This window comes from Balaenoptera physalus, assembly GCF_965194825.1.
Source record: "Balaenoptera physalus genome assembly, chromosome: 4".
Taxonomy (NCBI): domain Eukaryota; kingdom Metazoa; phylum Chordata; class Mammalia; order Artiodactyla; family Balaenopteridae; genus Balaenoptera; species Balaenoptera physalus.
The window spans coordinates 127,099,705-127,112,297 of NC_138891.1; the positions used below are offsets into that span (position 1 = coordinate 127,099,705).

The 12,593-nt window shown below is 41.2% G+C and overlaps 1 protein-coding gene across 5 annotated transcripts in view; it reads left to right on the plus strand.

Moving 5' to 3' along the window:
- The first annotated feature begins 420 nt into the window (after positions 1-420).
- The window catches only part of JAM2 (junctional adhesion molecule 2), a 67,655-nt gene continuing 55,482 nt past the window's right edge, over positions 421-12,593 (plus strand). For 3 of the 5 annotated variants that reach the window (XR_014263097.1, XR_014263098.1, XR_014263099.1), the window contains exon 1: positions 421-1,066. Coding sequence is in view for 1 of the 5 variants with exons in the window: in XM_082460574.1 (XP_082316700.1) it covers positions 1,000-1,066 (67 nt within the window). In the remaining 4 variants the exon portion in view is untranslated. The remainder of the gene's footprint in view (positions 1,067-12,593) is intronic. The other 2 variants (XR_014263100.1, XM_082460574.1) reach the window with 1 other exon arrangement.

Here is a 12,593-nt window from a genome sequence, read left to right on the forward strand (position 1 = left end):
TGGGTTTCGCTTTTAAAAGCACTGCAGACCAAAAATAAACCTGACAAAGGGCAGCTGTAGAGTTTTAACATGTGGAAAACTCCACAGGCGGCAGTTATATAACTGGAAAGAAACATGATAAATATTTCATACCGTTAGATGAACTTCTAACTCTGACACGTGAAAAGCAAAGAACACAAAACACACCTCAACTCTCCACAAAGAAGCAGAAAGCTTACACCGAGGAGAGGCCAAGGCGATGGCTAAAATCTGAGTCCTGCCTTCCAGCTCGAGTATTGATTGCTTTTTTTCCCCCCTTCGCCTCCAAGGCGGAGCCGGCAAACCCCATCTCCCCGGAGCGCCTACCCGGCAGGTTCGCGGGTTGGCCAGAAATTTTCCAAAAATCTCCACCCTTAGGCTGAAAACCCCCAAAGAAGTTTTGTGCCAAGGAGGGGAAGAGAGGAGTCGGAGCAAGGCAGGCGCAGTCCCTCCTCCTCCGCGCCCCACCCCCAAGCCCTGCGGCCAGCGCCTCCCGCGCCCGGGCTCCTCGCCCTGGGGGACAGCTGGCAGCCCCGCGCGGGACCAGACACAAAGCCGATCAATCCCGGCGGCGCGGGGGTGGGGGCGGGGGCCGCCCGCCCCGCCAGGGCTTCCCTTCCGCCCGTCGCCTCCTCCGGCCCCCTCATTAGGACCCAGCCGACACCTCGTCCGGCTTCTTCGGCCCGCCCCGTCCCAACCTCCCCACACGCCCCCCCCAAAAAAAGAACTGTCCAGACCCCCCCCCCCCAGGCCCCTGGTTAGGCCAGACCCGCCTCTAGGCAGCGGGCTAAGAAGACGCCCCTGGAAGGGGGAAACTGACATCCCATCAGGCCCCGCCCCTCCCCGCCCCTCCCCTGCACGAGTCTCTCCTCTCCCGCCCGGAGAAGTTCAGTGCCCCCCCGGGCTGCCTCCCGCGCTCCCGCGCTCCCGCCGCCGGGACCCTCGGCTTCCGAGGAGCCGGCAGCTCCCGACCCCGCGAAGATGGCGAGGAGGAGCCGCCACCGCCTCCTCCTGCTGCTGCTGCGCTACCTGGTGGTCGCCCTGGACTGTAAGTTGCTGGGGTACCGCCACCCTCCCACCCACTCCTACTAAGACCAGCTCCCCCAAACCTACAGCCCCTACTACGCTCGGCGCTGGCGGAGGGCTTTCTCTGGGGCCCCGGACGGAAGGTCTGCCGCGGGGCAGCTGACTTGACACCCAGCGAGCCCAGAATTCGGGGGTGCAGTCTGCGGCGGGGGGCCGGAGGTCTTCGGTTTAGTGTAAATCGCCTCTGATTTTGTCCGTTCTAGTTAGAGAAAGTTAAGGGTCCACACCAGCAGGTTCTCATCTTCTTGCAAAGTTGGGTTAAGTTTTCAAAGACACGGAGACGTGAATAGAATGCAAAACTCACTAACTCCTTAGAAGATGCTAAGATCCCAAGATGGCATCACTCGGAGGCAGGCGCCGGCCACACTCTTCGCACTAGAGCAGGGGGCACTATTAGAATTTTCTTGGCTTTTGAGGGTCCCAATTGTGCCGCTAATATGCAGTGCACTTTTGGGACGCGGGGTGGAAGGAAATTCCTGGCTGCTGAGCCAGAATTACTTGTATCCTCTCCACCTGCACATCTACATTCAGTTAGAGGAGTCTGGTCTGGGCGCTCCAGCCAGCTGCTCTGTCCTCAGGGGACGTCCAACGGGATGATTGTTAGAAAGATACAGAAGCTCTGATGCAGTAGCGGGGGACGTCCCAAAGCCAACTTCACGGGATGGTTCTAAACAGGATTTTCACGGATTCTGGGCTCATAAGATTTAAAATCCTGGGAATGGTTCCTATTATTTTGTTTTCCTCGCGTTAACTTTTTAGAAAAATGGAGATTACAATAGATCTTTAGCACACTTAAGAAACGAAGTTTTCCTTTTTCTTTCGTTTTAACTTTTTTTTTCTTTCCTTTTATTTATTTTTAATAGAATGCATTATTGTTGTTGCTATTCAAGTTCTGGTAATATGATACTTAAAATAACCTGCAGGTTGCGTGTCTAATAGCATAAAACAATGACTTTTTCTCGAGCTCTCATTGCCTGAGTATTGCTCAGCTCAACGTGGTGTGAGTTTTTGTCCCTAAGTGGGGAAAGAAGGTGCAAGTTGTCTCAGTGAAGGGGGCATGTGCTGACCTATATTATAGGAAATCAAACCAAGAAGTCAAGGCTTCACAATAAAAACCATTACGCAATTTTGACACATCAATTGGTATCATGTTGAACACAGACAAAAAAATCACTAATGCCGGAAGGCAACAAAGAGGAAGGCTGGAGGAATTGTAACAAAACTACTGGGAAAGTTATGTATTTCACTGACAGTCTTAAATTTGAAATAAAAAGGACTGACTTTAGTGTAGAATTATCACTAATTAAAAACAGAGAAAATGATTTTACTCTGGTATTCCTATACAGTAATCAAAATAGAAACAAGACACCCTAAGTTTGAAACTGTAGCCAAGAATAACCCAGAGGCAAACACAGGCTTAGATGAATAGGCAGAATAAGCGCTTTTTCAAGCTTTGGGTAAAGTTAACACTTTGGCCCTCCTAACCCTGACTCCTACAGGGGATTAATTTGGAAGTGTGCAGGGATCTTTTCTGTATTGTTCCTGGGATGCCAAAAGGCCTGGTATTACAAGAATGTTTTATTTGCTTTTTAAAAATTTTTAAAATTTTATAACAGTTTAGACTTAAAGAAAAATTGCAAAGATGGTATAGAGAGTTCCCATATACACCACACCCACTTTCCCCTATTATTAATATTTTACATTAGTGTGATACATTTGTCACAATTAAGGAACCAATACTGATACATTATTATTAACTGAAGTCCACACTTTATTCAGATTTCCTTCATTCTTCCCTGATGTTCTTTAATGTTCCAGGATCCCATCCAGGACACCACAGTACATTTAGTAATCCTGTATGTATCCTTAAGCTCCTCTTAGCTGTGAGTTTCTCAGACTTCCCTTGTTTTGTTATTACCTTGACAGGTTTGAGGCGTATTGGCGAAATAGTTTGTAGAATGTCCCTCAATTGGTATTTCTCTGATATTTTTCTCATGACTGGACTGGATTTATGGTTTTTTTGGAGGGAGATCTCTGAGGTAAAGTATCATTTTCATCACATCATATCAAGGGTACATACTGTGACCATGACTTATCACTGTTGATGTTAACCTTTATCACCTGGTCAGGTAGTGTATGCCAGGTATCTCCATGGGTTACCTTTCCCCCCAATTTCCATACTGTATTTTTTGGAAGGAAGTCACTATGTACAACCCACACTTAAGGAAGAAGAGTTATAATCCACCTCCTTGAGAGTGGAGTAGCTCCATAAATTACTTGGAATTTCTCTGCTTGAGAGATGTCTCTCCCCGCCACTCCATTCATTCATTCATCTATTTTTTTTTTCAGTATAAGCTCATCAATATTTATTTTGCACTTTGGATTACAGTCCAATACTATTTTATTTATTTTAGATTGTCCAGCTTTGGCCATTGGGAGTTCTTAAAATTGGTTCCTGTGTCCCTTTGACATCCCCCCATCATTGTGTATATATGTGTGTTTGTTTGTTTGTTTGTTTTTAGCACTTCCTTACTTTCTGGTCCCACAAAATGCTCCAGGCTGATCCTGTGTATATTTTCTGCTCCAGTTCCAGAATGAGCCACTGCTCCAAGGAGCCCTGGTCCCTTTGATTGGAGAATGGTATTAGAAACCAAGATCTGGGCACTAGGTACATTCATTGCTTTTGGGGTGTTGTTGAAAAAACAAGAATGTTCTTCAAGGCTAAGTTTCACTCCACCGTCCTATTTTTGATTTATCCACTCAGGTTTCACGTTCAGATCCAAAAACTGTACTGAAGGCTTACCTATGAATCACACTGTTCCTAGGACTTTCCTGTATGTTTTCTCTTTTTAAGTTCTCAACAAATGCATGAGATAGAACATATCTTCAACTTACAGGTAGGGACCCGAAGGCTCAGGAAAGCTAAGTTACTGTCTAAGCTCACTTATCTAGGCTGGAAAGAGGTGGAACTGGGATTTGAAGATCAGAGACTTTGTTGCATAGATAGCTGGCCTTCACTCCTCTCATTTTTCTGAGCACTTAACTCTTTTTGCCATCTTCATTCAAGAAAAGACAGTGGATTCCTTGTGCTCTAATTATATACTCATCTTCTTGATATTCATCCCAAATACGACTGTACCACTCTTTTGTCTCAATCCTAATATGTATAATATCATGCTCATTCCCATTCTTTCTTTTTACTTCTATCTGTCAATATTCTTTGTTTCTTTTTGGTAGTCAGGAGGATTGCTTTTTGTTGTTGTTGCTGTTATTTAAATTCTGATTTCAGTGTACCTGTTGATAGGTGGACATTTATTTGTGTGTTGTTTAGTTGAATTATATTTTTCTCTCCCACTAAAATAGAAGCTCCATGTGGGAAGAAATTTCTTGATGTTTGCTCGCTACTGTATGTCCAGTGCTGAGCAAAGTGCTTGGTTGATAGTACGGGTAAATATACACCTGTCGAAGGGGAAGGGGTTAAGGTGGAGTGGGTGGAAGAAATGTATGGATAGAGTTAATGATCGTATTATAAATCATGAAGCCCTAACTTATTCTACGTAGGTGAGATGTCAGATTTCTCTGAGGTAACACTTAAGAAAAGGAGTTGAATGTGAACAAGAGCAGTGTGCTGTTCTTGGCAATACACAGCTGGTGGCAGCTGGTCCTCAGATCTAGACTGGAACCCAAGCCAGGCAACTTGGCCTGAGTTTGTAATCTCTCATCAACTGACAAGGACCATGGAGGGGGAGAGAGGTTTGGATCTTCTGCAAAATTACAAGGTTCTGCCTCTATGATGGAATTGACCCAAAACAGCACTCCAGGAAACCGGTGCCCAGAAAATTCTGCCCTCTGTCAACATTGTTAAGAACAAAGCATCATAATCAACTTGCTGAAGAGAACTGGTTCCATCTTGACATAGTCAAGATGAATGCAAAGGTCAAATTGTGCTTGCTGGTAGACCTGATAATCATTTTAAGACAGTAACAGACATGACATTAAAAAGGAAGATGTCAAAAGCAAAAATATCAGCATAAAGAGAACAGTGAGTTCCCTATGGCTGAGGACACTCATTTACCTCCACGTGAGCAGTTCAATGAGAGAAGCCCATGTGAATTTACACACATTTGCTCTGCCCATGGTTTCTATCACACTGTCTTCCTCCAGTGGGCCTCTTTGGTGGAGAAGATGTATTAGACCATAGAGGCAAGAGCTACTGTGTTTGTTAAAGTCAGACCAGCAGAAATCTGTAAAAGCCATTGTTTAAAATAACATTTCTTTACATCCCATAACAATGTAGTGACACCACTGCTGAGACGATACTCCAGGCTACTTGTATTGCCAGATTGATGTGTTGTTTTGTTTTTTTTAAATAAATTTATTTATTTTATTTTTGGATGGGTCTTCGTTGCTGCACGCGGGCTTTCTCTAGTTGCGGAGAGCGGTGCGCAGGCTTCTCATTGCAGTGGCGTCTCTTGTTGCGGAGCACGGGCCCTAGGCGTGCGGGCTTCAGTAGTTGTGGCTCATGGGCTCTAGAGCGCAGGCTCAGTAGTTGTGTCACACGGGCTTAGTTGCTCCGCGGCATGTGGGATTTTCCCAGACCAGGGCTCGAACCCCTGTCCCCTGCACTGGCAGGCGGATTCTTAACCACTGCGCCACCAGGGAAGCTCCCCAGATTGATGTTTCGAGGAAGATGAGGGTGAGTCAGAATCTGGGTCAAGTGCTTTCTTTGGCAAAAGGAGAAAAAGAAAACTTAAAACTGGGCACTACTTTCTTGGAAGGTGTTACTGAGGTCAGAACTCAGGAAAAAAAGCCCAACTGTATTAGTTTCCTATTGTCGCAGTAACAAATTACGATAAATTTAATGCAGCACAAATTTATTATCTTAAATTTCTAGAGGTCAGAAGTGTGAAATAGGTCTCACTGGGCTAAAATCGAGGTATGGGAAGGGCAGTGTTCCTTCTGCAGGGTCTAGGGGAGAATCTGTTTCCATGTGTTTTCCAGCTTCTAGAGGCCAGCCATGGTCCCATTCCTCCAGATGCAAAGCCAGCAATGCCAGGCTGCCATATCTCTGGTTCTCTCTCTTCTGCCTCCCTCTTCCACTTATAAGGACCCTTAAAATTACATCAGGCCCACCTGGGTAATCCAGAATAATCTACTCATCTCAAGATCAGCTGGTTAGCGACTTTATTCCATCTACAACCTTATTTCCTATTTACCATGTAAGGTAACATATTTATAGGTTCCTGGAATTAGGATGTGGACACCTTGGGGGGGGGGCATTATTTTGCCTACCACAGCAACCAAAATTAGGATGTGTGTAATCGGTGTTGTGGCCAAGAACATTCTAGAGCCCATGGAGCAACCATAACTCTTCCCTTTAAATTATACTTCATAGTGTTATAGATTTGCATTTTTTGAGCTGTATTTCTGATGGCATAGTGTAGTGGTAAAGAGCACGTACTCTGATGCTGAACTCTGCTCACTTACTAGCTCTGTGACCTTGTACAAGTTATTTGACTTTTGTGTGTGTTAGTTGACCCATCTGTAATGGTGATAATCCCAATAAAAGTACTTACCTCATAGAGGTTTAGGGAGAAAGAAATGTGTTCACATGTATAAAGCACTTAAAAAACTGTTACTGTTATTATTGTTAAAATTTGGGGGCAATGAAGTTAAACATTCACATTATCACTTATAATGGATTTCTGACACTTTTGAGAGTCATAGACAAAGAATAGGCTGTTTCATAAGTACTGTACTAGTTTAAACAGCCTGTTTTATTTACTTTTATTATTTTAAGAATTTATTTTAGGGAATTCCCTGGCAGTCTAATGATTAGGACTCCACGCTTCCACCGCAGGGGGCACTGGTTCAATCCCTGGTTGGGAATTAAGGTCCCACAAGCCGCGCAGCATGGCCAAAAAGTAAAATAAAATAAAATAACTAAAATGTTAGATTAAAAACTTTAAAATGTTAAAAAAAGAGAATTTTTTTAGAATGTGTTTTTTAAAGTTTTATTACAAAATACACACACATACGTCTCTATCTATCTGTCTATGAAAAGATTATACTCGTAGCCAGGTAAAGAAGATGAGGGAGACCATTTCTGATGGCGCCAACAGCATGCACAGATGTCCTTGGGGGAGAGCGTTCAGGAAGAGGGTGAAGGAATAAAATAAGTTCTTTAAGGCCAGAGTATCGAGAGCAGGGGAGGGTGAGAGGCAGAAACCAGGCGGTGGAGGGCTTTGTGAGACACAATTAGGATTTTGAATTTATCCTAAAGTAAGGAGAAGCCGTTGAAGGCTTTTAAACACTGAATATCAGTCAGATTTGTATTTCAAAAAGAGAACACAGTGGATGGAGGATAGAGAATGGGCAGAATGGGTAGGTGGGAAGTTGGAAGTGGGGAGACCAGCGATTGGAGTGGTCCAGGCAATTACTTCCTAAGTATGTCTTTAATATAGTTTACTGAAATATATACATACACAAACATAGATCATTAAACATATACATATACCCAGAGAAAATTGTTTTATTATTTGAAATGTAGTTAATTAATCAGGGATTTGAGAAAAATTGTTCTTTGGTTTTTAAGGAATTTTTTAAAAAGTCACGTATACTGCAGGTGTTTCCAACTTTCTGTTCAGCTCCCAGCATATAAACGTAAAACAGTAGCTCTTTGGGTTACTATTTCTCTTCTTTCAGTGTTGTTCTCTTTTCCAATACCTGAGTTTGTCTTCCATCAGTATTTTTTTAAGTGTTTTTAGAGTTTCACCAAGTTGCCACCCTTTGGAGGGTGATTTGATTAGTTGTGATGGGAAGAAGAGTGGCCTTCTATGTTACTAAGGGTATGAGTGTGTGCATGAGAGAGAGAGAGAGAGGGAGAGAGAGAGAGGATGTGTGTGCCCAAATGAATGCCTGCTGACAGGCCCACAGAACCCTACTCAGGATCTTCAAACCAATGAGTGGGTCAGCAGTGTTCTGCAGTTTGAATTGTTCTTATGTTTTATGAGGAGAGAAGCAAAACACTGTCCTGGACGTAGTCCTGTGAAGTAGGTCAAGAGCTGCTCTCTTAAAGGGAACCCTGCTACACTGTTGATGGGAATGTAAATTGGTGCAGTCACTATGGAAACAGTATGGAGGTTCCTTAAAAAACTAAAAATAGACTTACCATATGATCCAGCAATCCCACTCCTGGGCACAGATCTGGAAAATACAAAAACTCTAATTTGAAAAGATACAGGCACCCCAGTGTTCATTGGAGCACTGTTTACAATAGCCAAGACATGGAAGCAACCTAAATGTCCATTGACAGATGAATGGATAAAGAAGATGTGGTAAATATATACAGTGGAATATTACTCAGCCATAAAAAGAATGAAATAATGCAGTAAGTCAGACAGAGAAATATAAATAGCATATAATATCACTTATATGTGGAATCTAAAATGAACTTATTTCCAAAACAGAAATAGACTTACAGACATAGAAAACAAACTTATGGTTACTAAAAAGGAAGGGCGGGGAGGGATAAGTTAGGAGTTTGGGATTAATAGATTCACACTACTATATATAAAACAGATAAACAACAAGGACCTACCATGTAGCACAGGGAACTATATTCAATATCTTATAATAACCTATAATGGAAAAGAATCTGAAAAAGAATATATATATATATATATATATATATATATATATATATATATATATATATATACTTTGTTGTATACCTGAAACTAACACAACATTGTAAGTCAACTATACTTCAATAAAAAAATAATAATTTAAAAAATATATTTTTTGGAAACAATTTTGAACGGTTCCCGAAGTACAACCACAGAACTGTATAATGTTCTAAGGGACAGAATTCGACGAGTACTGATTAAACCATAATTTTCCTCCCAGAAATTCTCTAAAACTGTTGAAAATAGAGGTAAACACTTCATTTTACTCTAAGTAAACGGGTCATTCATGCCTGTTCAACTGCGTTCTCCAGATCTTCAGAGGATCTCCTACTGCTGTTGTTGACATTGCTAACAGCCCACCGGGAAAGAAACTTTGTGGAGAAAAATGTCAAATATTTCCTTCTAGAAACTGGAAGTGGGGAAACATACAAGAGGGGACTCTATGTGAGTAAATAAAGTGCTCTTGAATGATTTAAAAAAGAAAAAGAGCCACTCTCTTAGCTTTCCACCGTCTGGGCTCCAAAAGCCCTGAGCAAGAATCCTCGTGAGCATAACTGACGTGAGTTTTAGTCATTAACTAAAGAGTCTTGTCTCTCTCTCTCTCTCTGATGTCATTGGACTCAAGATTTTATTTGTTTCGTTGGATTTTCTATTTTGTTTTAGTTTTCCAAATGCCTCACAGGGACATTTTGGGACAAATTTGTCTTTATACTTGTACAGAGTGAAGAATTCTAGCTGGTCTCTCTCCTTTATGCAAGGTGTTTCCGGTTTGCTGGCTCACATCTTGTCAAAACAGTCGCCTGCTGTTTTCAGTTTTAGCTTTTCTCACACTATGAAAACTTGCTCAATACTTTACGACGGACGTGATCAAAGACAAAAATAGATCACTGTTAAATGCATCTACTTACATGTTCAACTAGCATAATTTATGTATATGGTGAATTCGAACATCACAGAAAAGTTATCAAATGAGAACTGTCTCCTTTACAGTCCTCCTGATTTTTATTCCACTCCCACTCTTTTAATCTGATTGTTTAATTGAGATATAGTTGATGTACAGTATTGTATAAGTTTCAGATATACGACATTCACAATTTTTAAAGGTTATATATACTCCGTTTATAGTTATTATACAATATTGGTTATATTCCCTGTGCTGTACAGTATATCCTTGTAGCTTGTTTATCTTATGCATGGTAGGTGGTACCTGTTAATCTCCTACCCCTATGTTGTCCCTTTCCCTCACTCCCTCCGCTCGTAACCACTAGTTTGTTCTCTATACCTGTGAGTCTGTTTCTTTTTTGTTATATTCACTAGTTTGTTTTATTTTTTAGATTCCACATATAAGTGATATTATACAGTATTTGTCTTTCTCTGATATATTTCACTAAGCATAATACCCTCCAAGTCCACGCATGTTGTTGCAAATGACAAATTTTCATTCTCTTTTTATGGCTGAGTAATATTACATTGTGTTTGTGTGTGTGTGTGTGTGTGTGTGTGTGTGTGTATGAGACATCTTCTTTGTCCATTCATCTGTTGATAGACACTTAGGTTGCTTCTATATCTTGGCTACTGTAAATAATGCTGCTATGAACATTGGGGTGCATGTATCTTTTTGAATTAGTGTTTTTGTTTTCTTCAGATATATGCCCTGAAATGGAATTGCTGCGTCATATGGTAGCTCTGTTTTTAGTTTTTTGAGGAACCCCCATGCTGTTTTTCACAGTGGTTGCACCAATTTACATTCCTACCGATAGTGTATAAGGGTTCCCTTTTCTCCACTTCCTCATCAATGAAGTAGCCCACTCTTAAGTTTCTTGCATGTGATTCCAGAAAAATCGTCGGGGGGGAATGTAGTTCCAGCATATATGAGCATACCTGTATAGTTTCTTTAAAAATAAAAATCAAAATTACTGTGCTTAATGTTCTGCACCTTCCAACAGATCAAATCATATTGTGTATAATATTCTGTGCTTTCCTACAAAGTATCTATTTTTACCAGGAGCTAAAGCCATAACCCAAAGCTGGGTCACCAAACAGGACTCATGATAACATCTTGAAGAGGCCTTTTTAAAACCCTGTGCCAAGATGCAGTAGGGACTATCTTCTAGTTAAAACCACTAAATATAAGTAGTGAAACCAAGTGCTATAACAAAACAGAGGGAAATAAACTCCCAAACCAGTGATCAAAACTAGAAAGAGAAAAATTCCAACCTAGACCCAGTGAAAAAATCCAAAGGAGAAGAGAGTAAGGGCCAGAGAGGACAGAGACACCAGCACCAGCTAAGATTTACAGACAAGTGCAAGCTGCTGCTATTTTTAAAGGAGAGGAACGAAGTAATGACCACAAATAAAATTGGAACACGTTGAGCTACTGGGAAAGTGCTAAATTTGAAAAGAGAGAATTGTGTTTATGTTCAAAAAAAATGCTGTAGAGTCACTTTAAAATAGGAATGGATTCTAATCAGAAGTAGAATGGACATAATGAAATAAACAATGACTCAAGTGTAAATAAACACTGATCTATTCAATCCAATAATTTAATTACTGGTTCTTATTATTTAATCCAATAATCTAAACACAGTGAGCTCTGCCATAAAATATATAAAAGTTTTACATAAACTGATTGGAGCTATGGTATCATTGTACCATGACCCCATATAATGCTTTTGGTCCCAGAAGAAGTCAGGTTCTTTTGTGTTTGTGCCCCGTGTGTGTGTGTGTGTGTGTATGTGTGTAAGGGAGTGAACCTCTATGCCATTTTATCTAGATACAATGTTTCTCCTCCCAGCCTCCATCTCTTCTACTGTTGTTGTCATCCTTGTTCAAATGTTCTCCATGTTGCCAAACGCAAGTCCTCTCTGAAGGTCTAAGTCCAAAATCCCTTACCTCTTCTTTTAAGTCTTTCCAAGTCATCCATTTTTCAAAGCCAAAGTCTACTGCTTATTATAATCCTGGTGCTCTTGGCATGTTCCTGGTTCTCTTACGGTACTTATTGGGCTGTACAGTTATCATTTTACACGTGCATCTGGATTATGAGTTCGCTGAGGGCAGAGACAACACATCTTTGTGTCCCCAGCAGCTAGCATGGTGCTTGGCACATAGTGGTTCTTTAATAATTAGTTAAATAAAAGTAAGTAACCTGGAGTTTAAATGTTTGTTTATTTGTCTCTTAGCTTCATAAAATTACATAACATTTTAGTAATACAAATCCCAGGAGACATGTAAAATTCATAGTCCTTAATGAATGTATGATTTTACTGCTCCTCGAACTCCCTCCTTGCTTGTTAACTGAGACCTCCTTAGAGTTACTAGGAAGTACAGAGACAGATCTGCCTTAAACAGGTGCTGGTTGCTGGATGCCTCCTTGTATCATAAAAACACATAAGCTTCTCTTGAATTGACAAACATTGATTATAAACTCAGATGAATTAAACAATACCTCCTCACAAATTGCCTGAGATAAAACACAACATAGGATGTTACCGAGGTTTTTTTGTTTGTTTGGTTGGTTTTGTTTTCTGCACCTCGCAGCTTGTGGAATTTTTTAGTTCCCCGACCAGAGTTTGAACTCAGGCCCTTTGCAATGAGAGCATGGAGTCCTAACCACTGGACCGCTAGGGAATTCCCACAGAGTTTTAAAAGTACTCTCTGGGACAAGGGATTCCAGATTTTCCCCTCAAGGTTCAATCCCTTTGCCATTCAGTTGATATTATAGCAATTCATGTCCCACAATAGTGAAAAGTTTATTAAGAAAGATGAGAGGACAGGGCCTGATAAAGTGATCTCTACTTCCAA